Source organism: Suillus bovinus, assembly GCF_016758785.1.
Source record: "Suillus bovinus strain UH-Sbo-P2 chromosome Unknown EDB93scaffold_115, whole genome shotgun sequence".
Lineage (NCBI taxonomy): Eukaryota > Fungi > Basidiomycota > Agaricomycetes > Boletales > Suillaceae > Suillus > Suillus bovinus.
Genome location: NW_024542171.1, coordinates 44,834 through 61,904, shown reverse-complemented (window position 1 = coordinate 61,904; position 17,071 = coordinate 44,834). Strand labels below are relative to the sequence as shown.

At 47.3% G+C, this 17,071-nt stretch overlaps 6 protein-coding genes across 6 annotated transcripts; 3 read left to right on the top strand and 3 right to left on the bottom strand.

The window, feature by feature from the left end:
- Window positions 1–1,714: 1,714 nt before the first annotated feature.
- EDB93DRAFT_1066785 (uncharacterized protein) lies at window positions 1,715–1,873 on the bottom strand (the record flags this gene model as incomplete). The annotated part of the gene is made up of 1 exon (XM_041444914.1): window positions 1,715–1,873. A coding segment is annotated over one exon (159 nt), but the record flags the coding sequence as incomplete, so codon positions are not given.
- A 1,503-nt stretch (window positions 1,874–3,376) lies between these two features.
- On the bottom strand, window positions 3,377–5,822 carry EDB93DRAFT_116259 (MFS general substrate transporter). The gene is made up of 14 exons (XM_041450084.1): window positions 5,441–5,822; window positions 5,303–5,369; window positions 5,135–5,244; window positions 5,031–5,078; window positions 4,814–4,980; window positions 4,685–4,766; window positions 4,486–4,635; window positions 4,401–4,435; window positions 4,289–4,350; window positions 4,162–4,240; window positions 3,989–4,102; window positions 3,877–3,934; window positions 3,692–3,815; window positions 3,377–3,630 (listed from the first exon to the last, which is right to left on the bottom strand). Exons 1-14 carry the CDS (start codon window positions 5,605–5,607, stop codon window positions 3,550–3,552), a joined length of 1,344 nt encoding a protein of 447 aa, XP_041301764.1. The 5' UTR covers window positions 5,608–5,822; the 3' UTR covers window positions 3,377–3,549.
- A 905-nt stretch (window positions 5,823–6,727) lies between these two features.
- On the top strand, window positions 6,728–8,852 carry EDB93DRAFT_116072 (acyl-CoA oxidase). Its single transcript, XM_041450029.1, has 5 exons — window positions 6,728–6,829; window positions 6,884–7,050; window positions 7,110–7,425; window positions 7,475–8,153; window positions 8,207–8,852. Exons 2-5 carry the CDS (start codon window positions 6,936–6,938, stop codon window positions 8,780–8,782), a joined length of 1,686 nt encoding a protein of 561 aa, XP_041301763.1. The 5' UTR covers window positions 6,728–6,829; window positions 6,884–6,935; the 3' UTR covers window positions 8,783–8,852.
- A 1,423-nt stretch (window positions 8,853–10,275) lies between these two features.
- Window positions 10,276–11,785, bottom strand: EDB93DRAFT_1095425 (uncharacterized protein; the record flags this gene model as incomplete). The annotated part of the gene is made up of 5 exons (XM_041446687.1): window positions 10,276–10,387; window positions 10,440–10,530; window positions 10,590–10,668; window positions 10,723–11,316; window positions 11,375–11,785. The coding sequence occupies 5 exons, from the start codon at window positions 11,783–11,785 to the stop codon at window positions 10,276–10,278; spliced, it is 1,287 nt and encodes a 428-aa protein (XP_041301762.1).
- Window positions 11,786–12,832: 1,047 nt separating this feature from the next.
- On the top strand, window positions 12,833–14,444 carry EDB93DRAFT_1182330 (pyridoxal phosphate-dependent transferase). The gene is made up of 4 exons (XM_041450689.1): window positions 12,833–13,212; window positions 13,272–13,618; window positions 13,670–14,083; window positions 14,138–14,444. Exons 1-4 carry the CDS (start codon window positions 12,861–12,863, stop codon window positions 14,297–14,299), a joined length of 1,275 nt encoding a protein of 424 aa, XP_041301761.1. The 5' UTR covers window positions 12,833–12,860; the 3' UTR covers window positions 14,300–14,444.
- On the top strand, window positions 14,437–17,071 carry EDB93DRAFT_1182326 (Hydantoinase B/oxoprolinase). The gene is made up of 10 exons (XM_041450688.1): window positions 14,437–14,761; window positions 14,821–14,907; window positions 14,955–15,252; window positions 15,308–15,350; window positions 15,404–15,558; window positions 15,619–15,808; window positions 15,867–16,005; window positions 16,054–16,123; window positions 16,173–16,409; window positions 16,461–17,071. The coding sequence occupies exons 1-10, from the start codon at window positions 14,538–14,540 to the stop codon at window positions 16,782–16,784; spliced, it is 1,767 nt and encodes a 588-aa protein (XP_041301760.1). The 5' UTR covers window positions 14,437–14,537; the 3' UTR covers window positions 16,785–17,071.

The window sequence follows — 17,071 nt, the reverse complement described above, 5'->3', positions numbered from 1 at the left end:
CTGTTATCTCGTGCTGGTGTCTGGGCTATAAACCCTGAGGCCTGTCAATGGGACCTGGTCCGCCGATCTGGAAAATCATATTCGTCCAGTGTCCACTCGTTCAAAAAAATTCATAACCTCAGACCCTTGATGGAAGGAAGATGGGCGATTGAGGAACATTCCGGTGCCACTGAATGGAACTTTGCAGCTCGTCGCCGGCATTCGGAGGGACCTTGAGCACCATAATCACACAAGATGGTTATGTGCTTGAGCTGGTTCATCATTGTAAACGCTCAGTGGTTCACACTCAGATTATTCACACTGGTTCTGGTACACAGAAGGTGAGTGGTCGTTATCTGGGGTTCTGGACGGAAAGACCTCATGGCTTCAGGGGGCTTTTGTGTCCGTTCAGATTCTGTAAAGTTGTCTGGAATCACCGACGCAAATATGATAGCACCGTCACGTCTTTCACCGGCGCGTCAATGCGAGCGGCAACGATGACCCAGACAACCCGCTAGTGCGTCCAAGCCTGTCATGGTGTTTCGCCATATTCTTGGCATTCCCTTCATCATAGAACCTTGGTGTTAGTGCGATGATTAATCACTGATTCGGGACAAGGCACTACATGTGCGCCATATGGGTCCTGAGTAAATCCTAGGGCAGATATGGATATGATGATCGTGCAGGGTTTTTTCTGGCCCACTGATACACAGCTTTTTTATAGCATTTGAAGCGAGGCCCTGGTCATCCTAACTCAGTGAAGGGGATACTGAATTAGCATAACATTCTTGAAAAAAAACAATATCTAATTACACTGCGCCTCGGAAACGTATCACATCTCCATCGTCTAAAAAAACTCATCAAACTACGCTGCAAGAATCTACCGCAAAAGGCTGCCATTGAAACCTTGCTAAAAATGACGGTGTCGATGCACAATCAGCCATAATCGAATGAACTAATTTGGTGCCCGCAAGCTGATCGCATGCAGTATTTTCTGCAGATCTACTGCGCACATTACGACCCACCACTGTTCGCATGTAAAGTTCAGATACAGCTTTGAGAAGGTTGTGAATGGTGTAAGCTAGATATTGAGGAAAACATTTTGATAAGTCAAAGTTGAAATGGAAACAGTATGTCATTGACGCGAAGCGTGGGAATCTATACTGGTACCGTACAACTTGGGATGCGAACATACCTACCGTAATATGCAACTATTTGCCTAGGGAAGACTAATTGTTGGCTAGCCTGGCCTGGTCGCTGGTCATCATTCTTCTATGATCAACTGCTTGCTCCATTCATGGAACTCAACCTAACCTAGAGTCCAGGACCCTCTTTGGACCAAAATGCACACTAGCAGGCTGATTCGGAATGTTAAAAGTGGTGGACGTGCCGCATGATCATCACGCCGCTGCACTCAGATGTGGCATAACCTGTGTATGTAATTTTCCAGTACCTTTTTTTTTAATCCAATTTTTGTCTTTTCCAGAGTGCTACTCTATAGTCTAAGGGCCCCCAGTGCCCTAAGCGCATCTCTGGATTCGCGAATACCCTGGTGTGGGACGTACCCCACCAGTCTGCCGCTCCCGCCGGCCGTTTTAGACGCGCAATCCGTGAAGATGGAGATGGAGAGATGACTTATTGTGTATCGTACGATTCGAGCGTTGTGTATGGTATGTACTAAGCGGGGGGTGCTACATCAGTCTGGCGGTTTCCGAGGCAATGGTACTTCAACGAATGTCTGGCATAGTCGTCCTGTTGCATTAATGAAGCGGGTGAGGTGGGGGGTTGCGTGTGGGTTCGATAAGAGGTAAGGTGGGGATGAGGCTTTATGTCCTAGTGCTTCTGTCAACTTGTGTCTTTCTCGACGGTATCGTTGGTAGTCAAGTAGGAAGTGAGGCCTTGGGGGTCCGTCTCATTCCCGGGCAATGTGCGCAAAACGGAGAGGGTTCTTTGCCTATGCGCTGGAGATGGGGGCGTGCCCTGTGCGAAGTGCCAGGCTCTGACTTTGGACTGTCAGACCGTTCAGCTCTTCACTAGTAGGCCAAGGATGACTCATGGTTCATTTATGTAAGCTGGTGAGTTTTTTTTATCTGGCATGATTGTTCCGAGTCGGCCCCTACCAAAGTTGTCATACTGCACGTCGACCTACGACGTGGACTTGTCAATATCCGGCCCAAAAATGCACAGCCAAATCGAATCGCATAAGTGCACTAGTAAAGCCGCAAGCGTTCGTAAGCGTCCGTAAAGTGCGTAAGTTTGGCCGCTTAACGCTCATTTCAGTGATTTTGCACACCTGAAGGCTGAAGCACATCAAGCCTTCTGCAAGAACAGAAGTTCAAGGTTAATAGATTCGCCTTGCACTATTCCTTTTTGTTCTTCACAGTTTTTAATCTCTAGGTCGATTTCGTTCCCGATCACAGACTCGTCCGAAGGTTGGGAGACGAGTGTCATTCTAATACACCGTTCCGGTGACACACCCTCGCTGGCTCCCGAATCTAACCCGATATTTGGCCTATTGTTGAGTGGAGCTTTGTGGCGTCAATTGGGCTGTTCTAGCTTTGCAGAGGCTAGTGTCGTCAGTGGACATCTGTCATAGCCAGATCTCGCCTTTGCAGATTTTGAACCGATTACTGGACAATGTCGTCTCAAGCCTTACGTTAGTGCCTCTTTCAATCTACTTGCTGGTACACCATTGTGAATACCCTAAGCGTTTTTCGCTAGACTGACAGCCCTTTTATAAAGGAAGAGCGGGAGGTTTCCGAGTCAGTTATTTATAAATTGCTTGTATAAACTATTTCCGTTCATCTGACCGCTTGGAGGTTTACAGGGATTTCACAGGATGACCGACGTCATGAACTCCTCGATTCAATTTCGCATTTATAGATTACATGATTCCCTCCTCCTCGGAGTACTACAGCCCATCAGCATATCCAGAATTGACTTAGTACCGTGCTGAACCATGAATTCTGGAATGTTCCCATTGCTAAATTAGACACTTCGCCCATGCACAACCCACCCACTATTTGGGTCATTGCTGGTCATGAGCTCGATATGAAACCGTACGAGTTTACAGCATCCCAGCCCCTGATGAGACACCCTGGGATACGTTTCTCCGCGGAAGTTTGCAGCTGGGATCCTGAATTCATATCTGACCCTGCATAATCAGATAATATGATCATCACCAACTGGTATGTATTTGGCCACCTTCGGCTGCTTCGAACGTGATCGCGATCAGGTATAGCATTCTCTGAGCGAGGATGATATTGGACATGTTGCGATGGCGGGTATGGAATTCAAAGGCGCGTATCAATCAATATACATGAGGACAAGATGTGATAGCGGGACAATAGAATTGGTTAATCCTCCCTTGCAGTATATCACCCCTCTATCAACTTGTTAGGCGGACATGATTACGGCCATGGAAGACAAGAATTTGAGAAGGTCTGTTAAAGTCATTGCCATCCGGTCTTGGCGGCGCATATAATACAAGTCAGGTGGTCTGGTCGTCAAAATCGTTCTCAAAATGTTGTATAATGAAGGGCGTCGTGGGACCTCGCGTGTGAATCGTTTTCATAGCCTGTTGGTGTTCTTGCGCTCAGACAGAATGGATCGTGCAGCAGTAAGACAGGCGGCGCCTCCCAGCACGACGACCTTAAAATGGACAATGGAATTTCAGCGGCTTGGCCAAGGAAATCCGGTAATGGAAGCTTACAGAAGCAAAGACAAGTGGTCTATACCAGATGTAAGAGCCGTTGACTTGCACCAGTGCACCAGCGATGGGATTACCTGTGAGGAGTGCGAAGGAAATGACAAAGGAAGTTATGCCTATGCGAGTGCTATATATACATCGTCAATCCGTCAGGGATAAGGTCTCATAGAGGAGACACTAATACTTGCCCAATTTCATTAAGGTCTCTCGAAAACGATGCAGCAGCGGGAGTGGTGAGGGATATGACTGTGAAAGCAAAGTCAATTGACTTCCAAGAAAACAGTAATGAACATGACGCACAACCACCAGAGAAGAACCCATACAAGATACTAAAGGCAATGGTACCCCCAAGGTCCGTGGCTGCAAAAATGAGAAACAGTAGCCCTCCGGACATGACAGTGCATGGGATCATCACTGTATACCATCGGTTGTGAGTTCATTGTCGTGTGTCGCCGATAGATGATTATACATACCGTTAAATGGCCCAATGACGTCACCCAAAAAGTTCGGGATTGTCCTTCCGAATAATGAAGCAGCGTTCATAATGGGAATCTAAACATTGCTTGGTAGTCTATTCTGTCTCATTGCTTGACACCTTACCGCATAAAAACCGATGTTCTTCGAAAGCCCGTGTTTCTCTGAAAAGACTTCTAGGTAGAAGACTATGATGATGCAGTGAGCCACGCAGTAAAAAACACTCCCTATAACATACATGGAACAAACAGGCCCCAGAATGTCAAGGTGGCACTAATTGAAGATGTCAGCTCCTAGCCTGATAGAGTTTCGAGAATACAGACCCAATGACACACAGCCAGAATCCTAGGTCGGACAGAATTGCTTTGACATCAACTGGTTTCGCATCCGGACGCTCCCTCCGACTGGGTAAACGAGTTTTCATGATCAAATTTGCGGTTCCAAGAAGTCCTAGATCGATGAAACCAGCTGCTCTATGGTGACCAGTTAACGTTGATTTCATAGACATGGTGCGTTGCACACCTCACTCCCCATCCAAACCCAGCACTACCATTGAACAAATTAGTAAGCATAATGGAGTAGATGACGGCACCGAGCGACGAGCCTGGAAAGAGGTCAGTGCAATGCAAGTGAAATAAGTTGAAGACTTGCCAGCCAAGACTACGCCCATTGCAGCAGCACGTCGCCGCCGGAAGTAATGAGATGTGACAGATATTGCGGGGAGGAAAAGAAGACCCATTCCAATGCCCATTCCAACACCTTGTGCCAAGAATATTTGATAGTATTGATGTGGTTTGGCAAGTGACAACATGAATATCCTGAATTTTGGTCGATACGGACGTCTTGAGGATGGTGAATCAGAACTTACGAGAACAGGTAAATGAGCGACCCCGCTCCTATGCAGTGGTGGAAGTAGCTGCTCAGGCAGAATGCTTAGATATCAAATGAGAACGGGGAAACGGAGATTCCAACCCTTCATCGAACAGCTTTCCGGCGGGTAAACCTCCGAAAAATAGTAAGAAGGTCTGCAGAGAACCAATCCAACTGATATCACTCGCGGCGTATTGCGAAAGGTAGTGGGACTGAAGACGGACAGGCGTGTAAGTGGTGAAGTGCGTGTAGGCTGCGGGAAATTCTTACAGAGTAGTATGCCTGGTATACACCAAATGACTGCACGGCGCCGAAGGTGCAAAAAAGGATCATGGACCTGATTAAACACAGAAACCAGATGTGAGAAGATGGTCGGACAATGTCATATGGATTAAGCTTGGCACATACCCACCAAGAACCGTTAACCACGCTTGCAGGCCACCTTCGGGGAATGGAGGCGGTCCTGTAACTTGAGGGAGCTTTTCGACATGAGCAGCAAGTTGAGTGTCACCACCAGAATTGCAGGTCTTTGTGAGGGCGAGGTTGGACTTGCTATCGTCACGGGTCAAAGTCATTCTGCTGTGAGGAGCTGAAGTTATGATTGGTACTGGAGAAAGGGGATGAAAGAACTGTTATGGGTGGTCATGAGGAGTACTTTAGGACGTTGGTTCACATCGTAAGAGCTCTTCTGTTCTGGCATGGTTAACTTGACACGAGGTCAGATCTCATACAGATTTGTGAAGACGGAAATTCTTGAAATCTGGAGATTCAAGGCGACGGTCACGGTGCCCCAATATTATGTAATAATAGTTATCTTCCATATGGAGTTATGAGCGCTAAGATTTAGATCGAGAAAACTTATCTATAAATAATTATATCTTGAATTTCATCGAGCAAAGAACTTCCGGAGGCCGGACACTGCGCCATCTAATTCTTTTGAGCCCTCGTCACGCCGCATCTTGCAAATCCTGTTGTATGCGCCGGTAAAGCGTAAGTTTTAAATCAGATATTCCAGACAGCGCGAGAGTTCAGCTTACCCCAGACCATTTCACGGTGTGTGTGTGAAAATCAGCGCCAGCCGAAATAAACATAGACCCGATCTGTGACCGAAACGCATGAGCCTGTCAGTGCAGAGTTTGCTGGGAAGACGCCAAATAAGCGACCGACTATGCCAGGCTAGCTTGTTAAATACCGATTTCAGCTAGTACAAACCTGTGTTTTGAGCGAACACATTCGGGGCGGCACCAAGCGACAGTGTTGATTAGATAATACTTTCCAAACGGATATCGTCGCTGCGTGGACCATTTGGTGTCTAACCGCAAGCGTTGGTCGAATCAATGTCCCCAACAAATGGCTCAGATTCGCAAGCTGACTCAAACGTTCCAGTGATGTACTTTGTGTCGCCGAGTTCCTTCAGACACGCTGATTTTACTTACGCAAAGGTACCGGTGTTCCCAGGTTCCATTTCATTCTTGTGTGAGTACTCTCACTTCAACTTCATCCTCATCTTGTCCATTTTACTCTCCTCAATGTCCTCATAGCGGCTGACCCCGGTAGTATGTTCAAATATGCACTTGAAAGCTATAACGACTTATGCCATATATTTCCAAACTCACTATCGGTCAAATTGCTTCCTATCGGAAGAATCTGCACTCGTGGCCTAAATCCGTGTGTATCCTACGATGTTATCCTCTGATTCTCAATCCGGTAGTTCGGCTGTGATGATATTGATATCATTTGACACAATGATTTACTTTGGTCCACGTTTTCAAAGCCCAGAGGTGGTATTTCTAATTGGTTAGTACTCACCCGACTTGACCTGATGATATGATCGACAAACTCTATAAAAAGCCGGCAAGATAATCGGAATAAGACACTGTCCTCCCCGTCAGTCTCATCGAATATGGCAGATCATCTCCCTCATCATCCCCTCTTCACTACTCGGGTCGAGTTTCTTCCCACTGATGACCGTGTGTCCCTGTCGTACCAGCGCGCAAGACTTCTCATGCACACCTACAGTACGTTGACCTCTTGTTTCCTCAAACACATGACACAGATCCATGCCCCCCAAATTTAGATCTGTCGCCTTCTGATGTTCAAGTGTGTTCTCCAAAGTATTGGGCCATGATGACAGACCCTATCATGTCACTGGATACTGCCATGTTTACTATACTGGCCGCTCATGTTGGTCTTACCATCGGAACACTCTCCCGGCATCTTCACAAAAGACCAGACCTCCGCCCTCTGGTCAACCGTCTGTTGCGTTTCGACACCGTTGGTATCTATCTCCTCACAGAGAGGGGTCATGGTCTAGATGCATTCAACATCGAGACAACGGCTACGAAGACCCCTGAGGGCTTCATTATTAATACACCTCGTGAAGAGGCAAGCAAGTACGTACCTTTTCTCAAGGATGAGCGGCCTGTAATGAAACACATATAGATTCATGCCTGCTTCCTCCCCATCCTTCGGTATTTCCAAGGTCGCTTTGGTTATGGCCAGGCTTATAATCGATGGAGAAGACCGTGGGCCTCGGTTTTTCATTGTGCCCGTCTGCAACGAGCGTGAGATGTTCAAAGGTGTTGAGTCCATCAGACTTGGTGCTCGTCCCGGAACTTGCCCTCTCGATTTCTCTCTAACACGTTTCAATCACGTCCATGTCCCATTCAGTGCACTCGTGTCGTCAAACATCTATGACCATTCCCTGCCAGCCTCGCCTCTAGAGAAGTGGTGGGACGAGGTATGGCGCATACCCCTCGGAACTCTATCTGTCACGGCACCTTGGATATCTTCCATCAAGGCAGCTGCGTTCATTGCCGGTCGCTATTCTATGCATCGGTCCCTCGTGGGGAAAGGGGCTGACCCCATACCCATTATCACATTCAGGACTCAGCAATGGCCTATCGCTCACGCAACCGCTGTTGGCCTCGTTATGGACAATTGGTTTCCAATAGTGGCCAAGAGCAGCGCTGATAAATTTCCGGATCATCGTGTTAGACATGGCATCGCAGTCATCGTTAAAACCACTGTTTGTCGACACTTTCAGCGCTGCGTGCCCGAGGTTGCTGAAAGATGTGGTGCGCAAGGCACCTTCGAGCACAACTATCTGGCTCGTATTGAGGTTCGTGCACATCATGTCTAACGATACTCAATTGACATATTGTATTCATTCAGAATGACGGGAAAGGTGTGATCATCGCTGAGGGCGATGTTCTCACTTTATGCATACGCCTATTTTCCGAGCTCCTCCTCCAGCGGTACAACATACCCCTCCCAGATCCAAGCGAGTCGCTTCTTGCTCGGCACGCAGCTTCTCTATTGGAAGAGAATATCAGCCTTCTTAACAGCTTGAGCGGGGGACATCGTAGCGAGTCATTTAACTCTCTCGTTCTCCCTCAGGCGGAACTTGCAGTTGAAGCCATGGGTCACGCGCTTGCTTATTCCGCCGGTTTGAAATCTGGTCTTCCTAAGCCAATTCTTGATGTGTATGAATGTGCCGTCATCCGCCGCGATCCAGCATGGTATTCGGAGAATGCTGGCTTAACCCGAATTCTACAACGCATTCGTGAAGATGCAGCTATTACAGCAACCCTTCCCCATCTCGATACTTACCTCAACAATTTGGCCATTGAGGAGTATGTTTCTGCGCCTATCGTGTCTGATGAGGCGTGGAAGGAGTACCACAACGCTATGCCTGTTTTCACTGGTCACGCTATTCCCATTTATGATCAGGTACAGGCCATGTTATAGGCTCTACTAGTATCGTGAGTGTTAATCATCGTTGCTCTAAACTCCGCAGTTTATATTGTTTCCTTCTCTCGCAGTCGAGATCGTTCTTTTCCTGATGAGTTCTTAGAGAACACTCGAGGCTTCTGGAAGTTGCCCGTACGTTATTTTTGCAATTCCCAGAGATTCATCTCAGCGCGCACTCCCTCGGATATCGGTGATGGCTATATGTCCATAGTGTGATATCAAGTATCTAGTGGCGAGAATTTTATTTATCTTCTGTATGTTCGTTGTAATTGATGTACCACGAGCCTCTGCGGACCGTATGTACTTAATGACTTGACGTGTTCTCTTTGCTCTGTATTTCTTTCATCTATCCAATTGGCAATTGAAATTTTCTTCCGAGAAAAAGGCTATCTTCTAATGAATATGTAAGCCAAACTCCAGACGGACACCCTGCATCGCACATTCATTCCGCCAAACTCCACGTAGATAAGGTGCATTGCGTGAGCCCCGCGCGGATCATCATATTTCGCCGCAAAGGTCTTAGTGGAGCACCGGAGGTTCCCTCTGAAACGCAAGTCGAAGACCACATCAGGTACTACCTTTACGGTCAGAAGATCCAATAAGCACGAGTGAATTAGTCAAACGTATATTCTCAAAAGAACCCCAAGGGAATGCACACATGCTATCTATTAAAGATCTGGCCCAGTTCTGTTCCAAAGATGATGTTCACAAGGTTATGCTGTCACGTACGCATGTAATGTACCCCATACGTAATCTTTTTGTGGCACACTCAGATTACCGTCGCACACATGACCGCCGGGTATGACTGCATTGTGTGTGATAAGGTTGTGTTATATCGTATACACCCAAAAATTTGTGTGCACGTGCCTGGCCAGACTAGAAATTCTATTCCGTCTTGGGCGTAATTGAGCTGAGTTAATTTTGAGATGGTTTTGGCTCAACTCTATTGCCCAGTGTGTTGCGGCCTGATGATAGAGCTGATAGCTCGTACACGCCCTCGGCTATGTTCTTGACTTCTGTTTTTCTATTGTACGAAAAAAATCGAAGATGAAGGTGTTAGAAGAACAAAACTAAATTGCGTCGAATTACTTGAAGTATGGGCAACTTTTGAGGTTCGATCGTCCTGCTCGGGTCCGGTGGTCGACGATGGTTGAAAGAGACCCAGGCTGACGGGCGCGACGAGGTCGGATATAGTGGCATGTAGTCTTTCATTAATTAGATTACATGCGGTCTAACGAGTCCGGGGACATCGAAAGCGGAATGATTGTGAAGGCTGTCTATATCGACCGAGTGAACCATATCGAATCGTTGTCAAACAGATCCCGTGTGTATACTTTGATTGGAGATCAGCTACGAGTTACGGCGCAAGATGCAATTACTTTTCAGCCAACTCAGGCGTAATACAAAACTGTTATAGCTGAGAGTCTCGACGTCATGTGAAGAACAAAAAAATACCTGATGTAACACAAATGCTACAGCTGCAAACACAATCAAGAAGCGTGCTTGCTTTCGTGTAATGTTTCAAAGAACTGCCTGACGTCAGCTTCGCCAACTATTCTGCCTTCCTGAGCAAACGGCCGGAGATATGCGAGTAAGTCATCTCTGTGAATATGCGCAATGAAAGATTCGTCAGACATCTAATGAAAATACTAACCGCATATCATTGAAAGCTCGGATTCCATCAATCGCCCTATCACGAGGAAGACGTTCCAATGCGCGCATACCGAGTTCCTCCAAAGAAAGAGCTAAGCATCAAATACTGGTGTCAGTATGCAACTGCTTCAGATAAGAACAAGGTATGCACCAGAATCAGGATCTTCTGGAGGCTCGTATGTTTCTTCTTCCTCAAGGAGATATGGATGATCGCTGAGAGATGAAAAACACTAGAATTCGCCGATGAACGGAAACGTAAGAAAACGTGTGTATGAGAAGCTCACACGACTGCAACGACACCACCGTTCACGCCAACCTTCTGTCAAGAAAACGTCACCCTCGGTCAGGGATACGTTTGTATCCGATGTTTGTTGTGAACCCTGAAATAAGGCTTGTGCAATCGGATTTGGTGTTGGAGCAAGACAAGGCGAGGATGGCTCTGGTGAAATGTGTTGTCTTTTCCGTTCTGGTTCCTCTGATTGAGAGGAATGCGACCGGTTTCGTTTTTGCCCAGGGGCTGCCGAAGAATCATCAATATCCAGTAGATCATCCTCCGCGCTTGTCGGCGCATCCGCGCATAAAGTGTTGCCGCCAAGTTTCCTCCATGGGCTATCTTCTGTGTCACGAACCACCATTATGGTACCTTGTGTGCCAGCATATCGGCGAAGGGTGTCGATCGACCGAACGCACGAGGAGCAGACGAATGCGTCGTAGTCCTCAGCAGATATGAGCGGCGGAGGCAGCCCTGAAGAGGAGGCTTCAGACTGGTTGTCTTCGGTATCATTACCGTGATTTGGGACTTCGTTTTCACGGACGGGAGATGATTCCCGCGAGGATGGTCGCGTCCGCAGATGTAGACACGACTCGTGGAACCAGTCCTTTGGAGATGGGGTATATCAATGACAACTGACGGGGCTTCGATTCACGCGCACGCACCTCGCATGTGAGACACTGGATCATCGTTTCCCTCTCGCATTTTGGATCGTATGGTCGGCCACATCGACAAAAAATGCTCCTAAAATTCTGGCCATATGAATTTTCCTTGTTTTCCTCCTCTAGACTACGATGCAAAGTACACCCGTGTGGGATAGCAGTTGTTGGGCAATCACATCGGAAATTGCGCTTGGGGAATAATTCTATTTGCTCGTGATCCGTGTGGCACGCGATGGAGCACGAAGAACACAAGCCACGGGGCAACTCACAAGTAAGGCAAATGTAAACAGCTTGCCTGATTGGACCCAGGGAGTATGTGCAACGAGAGAATTCGTGGGGAAGAGTCAAAGCTGCTTCTCGAATAAGTTCATCCTGAGAGGCAACAAATTCCGTCAGAGAACCCAAAGAAGTCATTTTCAGAGTTCGTGTTCATAAAGTGGGTTGGTATGGCACTTGTAGCACCTGGTAGGTACTATGTACTTACCCAGGCAGGAGATGGTCGCAGAACTCGCCGCAGAGTCTTGAGACGAGAACGTCTTTGCAATGCAAACAAACTTGTCACGTGTCAGAGCGCGCAGAAATTATAAGTATAAACAAATGAAATGAAATTCATTCGAATAGCGCAAACTTTGAGCCCATCTATGACATTATGGTGATCAGTCCGAAGCGACTACTTCAATTTTTATGTAGTACAATAAGCTAACAGGGTGTACAAGTAGATATTTGCTGTGTCTACGCTGGCATGGACCTGCAGTGCTAAGACAGATTCCTTTGTATGAACTTTAAAATCTGAAGAAAACAGTCAATGCCGAATCTGACCTTGCCTGCCTGCATGGACCTGGATTTTTCCGTTGCGTCGCAGTAATATTCCCATCAGAATAAGATATAGCTAGGCCCCATTCAAACACCACTAATATCGCATATGATGTTGTCTCGTATTCTGAGTAAGGTCTATCTGGACTAGTACTGTGCCACACTAATAATTTATGGATATTTATTATTGTCACTTGCTTGCAAGGTCATACTGTATGGTATGCGACGAAATCTGACGGACTATGTGCCAATAATAAACAATAATAAATATCAATAAATTATCAGAGCGGCTGGATCATAGGCTCAGTGCAGTTACTTGGAATACCAGACAACATCATATACGATGTTAGTGGTGTTTGAATGAGGTCTATCTTATTCTGACACGAATATCACTGCGACGCAACGAAAAAATCCGGGTCCACGCAGGCAAGCAAGGTCAGATTCGGCAACGCCGAACCCTAGTTTATTATTGGCACATAGTCCGTCATATTTCGTTGCATACCATATGACCTTGCTTTGCAAGCAAGGTGCAGATACCGCGCAGCAGTCGCAGCATTTTCCTAGTGCCCCGCTACACCTTATCGGATATCGATATAATTATGCAAGAGTACTTAATAGAATGCCTATCATCGAATGAGACTCAAACCATTCTCTTGGACTACACTTCCTTGACCAGATGGCTTCCCTCGACATCGACGAAGTTCGCGCTTGCTTCCCATCCCTGAAATCAGGGTACATCTATGCTGATAATGCTGGAGGATCGCAGACTGCTCAAGGAGTGATAGATCGGATCGTCGATTATTTGACCAACACCAACGTACAGTTGGGAGCTGACTATTTTGTCGGCATGCTGAGCAATCAGCGCGTGAATGAGGGCCCATTCACCGTTGCAGAGTTGTTCAATGCTGCTTCTATCGACGATGTCGGGTTCGGACCGAGTTCGACGATGATTTTGGAGAACATCGCCAGAGCCCTCGAAAATGATATCCAACCCGGAGATGAATTCATCATTACCTATGAACATGAAGGTTTCTGACATCATTTTCTTGTATTCCTTTGTAAAAAAACAACTCAACGCTGGTCTTAGCCAACAACGGACCTTGGAAGCGTCTGGCTGAGCGGCGCAATGCCGTGGTCAAATACTGGAAACCTATGCCAGTGTCTGCTGAAAACCCTTACTCAGTTGCATACAAGATCGAAGAACTATTGCCGCTGGTTTCTTCACGGACCAGGCTGGCCGCCATCACCGCATGTTCCAATATTTTGGGATCGTTGATTCCTGTGGAAGAAGCAGTCAAGGCACTTCGCCAGCGTGCAAAGGAACAGGGTGCAAGAAAGGTCGAAGTTTCTGTAGATTGTGTTTCATACGCACCACATAGAAAAATGGACGTACGACAGTGGGATATCGATTACTGCGTGTTTTCTTTGTACAAGGTTTTGATACTCGCGACTCCTTTCGATTTTGCATCTGACACTGTTTTGTAGGTGTACGGGGCTCACAATGCTGCTGCCTACGTGCGGTCAGCGGCCCTGCAGACATCTCTTACGTCCATCGCACATCATTTCCTCAAGGTGGACGACAAGCCATATAAGTTGCAACCCGGTGGTCCAGGTTACGAGCTGGTGTATGGTGCAACGGCAGTTGTGCCATATCTAAAGTCGTTGACTCCAGAAGATGATCTTGCAGCATCCTACAACGCGATCGCAAAGCACGAGCAAAACCTTCTAGCTCCTTTACTTGGCTTTTTGACGGACGCAAGACAATTTGACAGGGGTGTTCGGATTGTGGGAACGAGCGAGATCAATCTCTCGAGAGTTCCAACTGTCAGCTTTGTCGTCGTCGGACAGAACGCGATCAAGAGCAAGGATATCGTTGGAGCATTTGACAAAAAGGGAGAGGTAAGAGTCCGACCTTCAATGATCTTATTGTATTTGATTGTGCATGTTGCACAGATCGGAATTCGATACGGCCACTTTTACGCGTATTCTCTTATTGACAACCTACGCCCCAAACTGGATGTGAATGACGGGGTCGTCCGCATTTCACTTGTCCACTACAACACCGTCGAGGAGGTGGAGAAGATCGTGAACGTTTTGAGGGAAGTTTTGGGCTGAGAGATAATCTTGTAAATTGCGTGAACATGTAACTAGTAGTGGGGAACATTTTGGAGATGCATTTTTCTGATCTGGAGGTTGCTTACCTCAGCACGGAGGTTCATCCGCGGCGCGTGTTCGGAACTTTGATAGTCTTGTGATCATGCACATGATTCATTATCATTCGCCCGTTGCATGAAACACCTTGAGATCAAGCCTTCAAGCTTGCCGAATCTCGCTCCATTCACCGAAATCAATCATGGCTATCACCAAACCGTCCACTGGTCCTGACCCCATTCTGCTCACGCTCTTCGCAAATCGTTTTATGAGCGTCGCAGAGGCAATGGGCAGGTCTTTGCAGCAGACTTCGATCAGTACTAACATAAAGGAACGCTTGGACTTCTCCTGTGCGCTCTTCGCTCCTGACGGCGATCTGGTTGCAAATGCCCCCTTCATCCCGATTCACCTTGGGTCTATGAGCTTGTGAGTCTTTAAAGCAATTGCCGTGAGTGTCTTTGGAATGCGGCTTAATCTGATGTCAGTGCTGTGAAGTATCAAATGAAACTCTACGGAAAGGAGTTGAAAGATGGTGATGTGCTAATGACCAACTCTCCTCATGCTGGGGGATCGTACGTGCAGCTTTTCTTCACTGTTGCACATATTCACTAAGAGGCAGCCACCTGCCGGATATCACTATCATCACTCCGGTCTTTGACAAAGGGACTAACGAGATCATTTTCTTCACTGCCTCCCGAGGACACCATGCTGATATCGGCGGCATACTGCCTGGGTCTATGCCGCCTACGTCTGTGAATATATTCGAAGAGGGAGCGGAAATTGTGAGCCTGAAGATTGTAAAGGGCGGCATGTTTGACAAGAAGGGGTTGTACGAGTACATGGTTGAAAAACCAGCACAATATCCGGGGAGCTCAGGTTGCAGGAACATCAAGGACGTCGAGAGTGACCTCAAGGCGGTAGGTCGCTCAAAAGTGCTTCTTTCAGAATTCGTTGCTCACTCGTGCTTCGAAGCAAATTGCGGCCAACCACAAAGGAGTTCAGCTAATCACAGCGAGTCTGTCATATGAACCATTTACCTGGCCCATACACTGACTATCATGTTTGCAGTCGTCGATGACTACAGTCTAGAAACTGTTCAAGAATACATGTATCACATTAGGAAGAATGCCGAGAACTCTGTTCGAAGTCTGCTACGCGACGTCGTCAAACAGTCGGGAACTAATTTTCTCAGTGCTGTGGACTATCTGGATGATGGAACTCCAGTGAGTTCTGATCGCTGTTCATACAAATAATGGCGCTGAGGATCATGACATCGCTCAAAGATTCAGCTGAAGGTAGATATCAACGAGGAAGAAGGATCTGCTGTTCTAGATTTCGAGGGTACAGGGTGCGAAGTTAGGGGAAACCTGAATGCCCCGATTTCAGTGGTACACTCCGCCGTGATCTATTGCATGCGTGCAATGCTGAATGTCGACATACCGCTCAACGCTGGCTGTCTTGTCCCCATTGAGAGTACGTTCTTTGGTATGAAACGACCGTTGTACGATCGTATTGACATGAACTACTACAGTCAAGATTCCCCAAAGATGTCTTCTTTCCCCATCCAGGACCGCTGCTGTGTGTGGCGGAAATGTATTGACCTCGCAGCGCATTGTGGATGTGGTTCTCAAGGCTTTTCATGCGTGTGCTGCTAGTCAAGGGTGCACCAAGTTCGTTGTTCCTTTTCAAATACTGGTTTTATTCTGAATGTTTTACAGCAACTTGACATTTGGTACGGGCGGTAAAGATAAGAATGGCACAGCCATTGCTGGATGGGGTTATTATGAGGTCTGACGTTTCATCATAATTGGCATTGACATTGACGAGCGTTCTTCAGACCATCGCGGGTGGATCAGGAAGCGGCCCAGGATGGCATGGCACATCGGGTGTGCATACTCATATCACAAATACCCGCATTGGCGATGTCGAAATTCTTGAACGGCGCTATCCCATTCTTATGCACCGCTTCGGTCTTAGACCAGGCTCTGGAGGGAAAGGTAAATGGAATGGTGGCGATGGTGTGATACGAGAGTTCGAGGTTATGCAAGGGATGCAAGTGTCCATCCTAAGCGAAGTATATTATTTTGGCGTCTCCTTCCACCTGTGAAACTCACAAATGTGGCAGAGACGTACACGTGCACCATACGGCATGGCAGGTGGCGAGCCTGCCATGATGGGACGCAACACTTGGGTTAAGCAGCGCCGCGCGGAAGATGGTGATATACCCGACGAAACTTCTGAGGAAGATCTGAGACCACGGCATATAAACATAGGAGGGAAAGCGACGGTGTTCATGGGAAAAGGAGATCACCTATTGATTGAGACACCCGGTGGTGGAGGTTGGGGTAGGCCTGACGAAGGCCAGTTGGAGACTACCGACGAACACAAGCATCCCTGGGAAGCAAGAGGAAGTTTGGCAGAGAGAGCTGCTGCGCAAGCTGGGTTCTAGGGGCCATTTTGTGATAAGTCTCCAGTGTATGTTTTCTGTGTCTGGCTTGTAGGTAATGATTTGAAGGCGCAGCACCATTCTAGTGTATGTAGTCTGCAGTAGTGCATCAAGTTCGACTTTGATGGTAAAACGACCCAGCACCGTGAGCCTGCACCTTGACTGTTTCAGTGCCCTATCACCCTTCCGAAGTGCTTTCTTCCAAATGAACAGCAAGAAGGTACACCTACGACTTATGTGTGAATGCTAAGTAAGCAAATTCGTGACTTGCTCTGGGAGTAGGTAGGAAC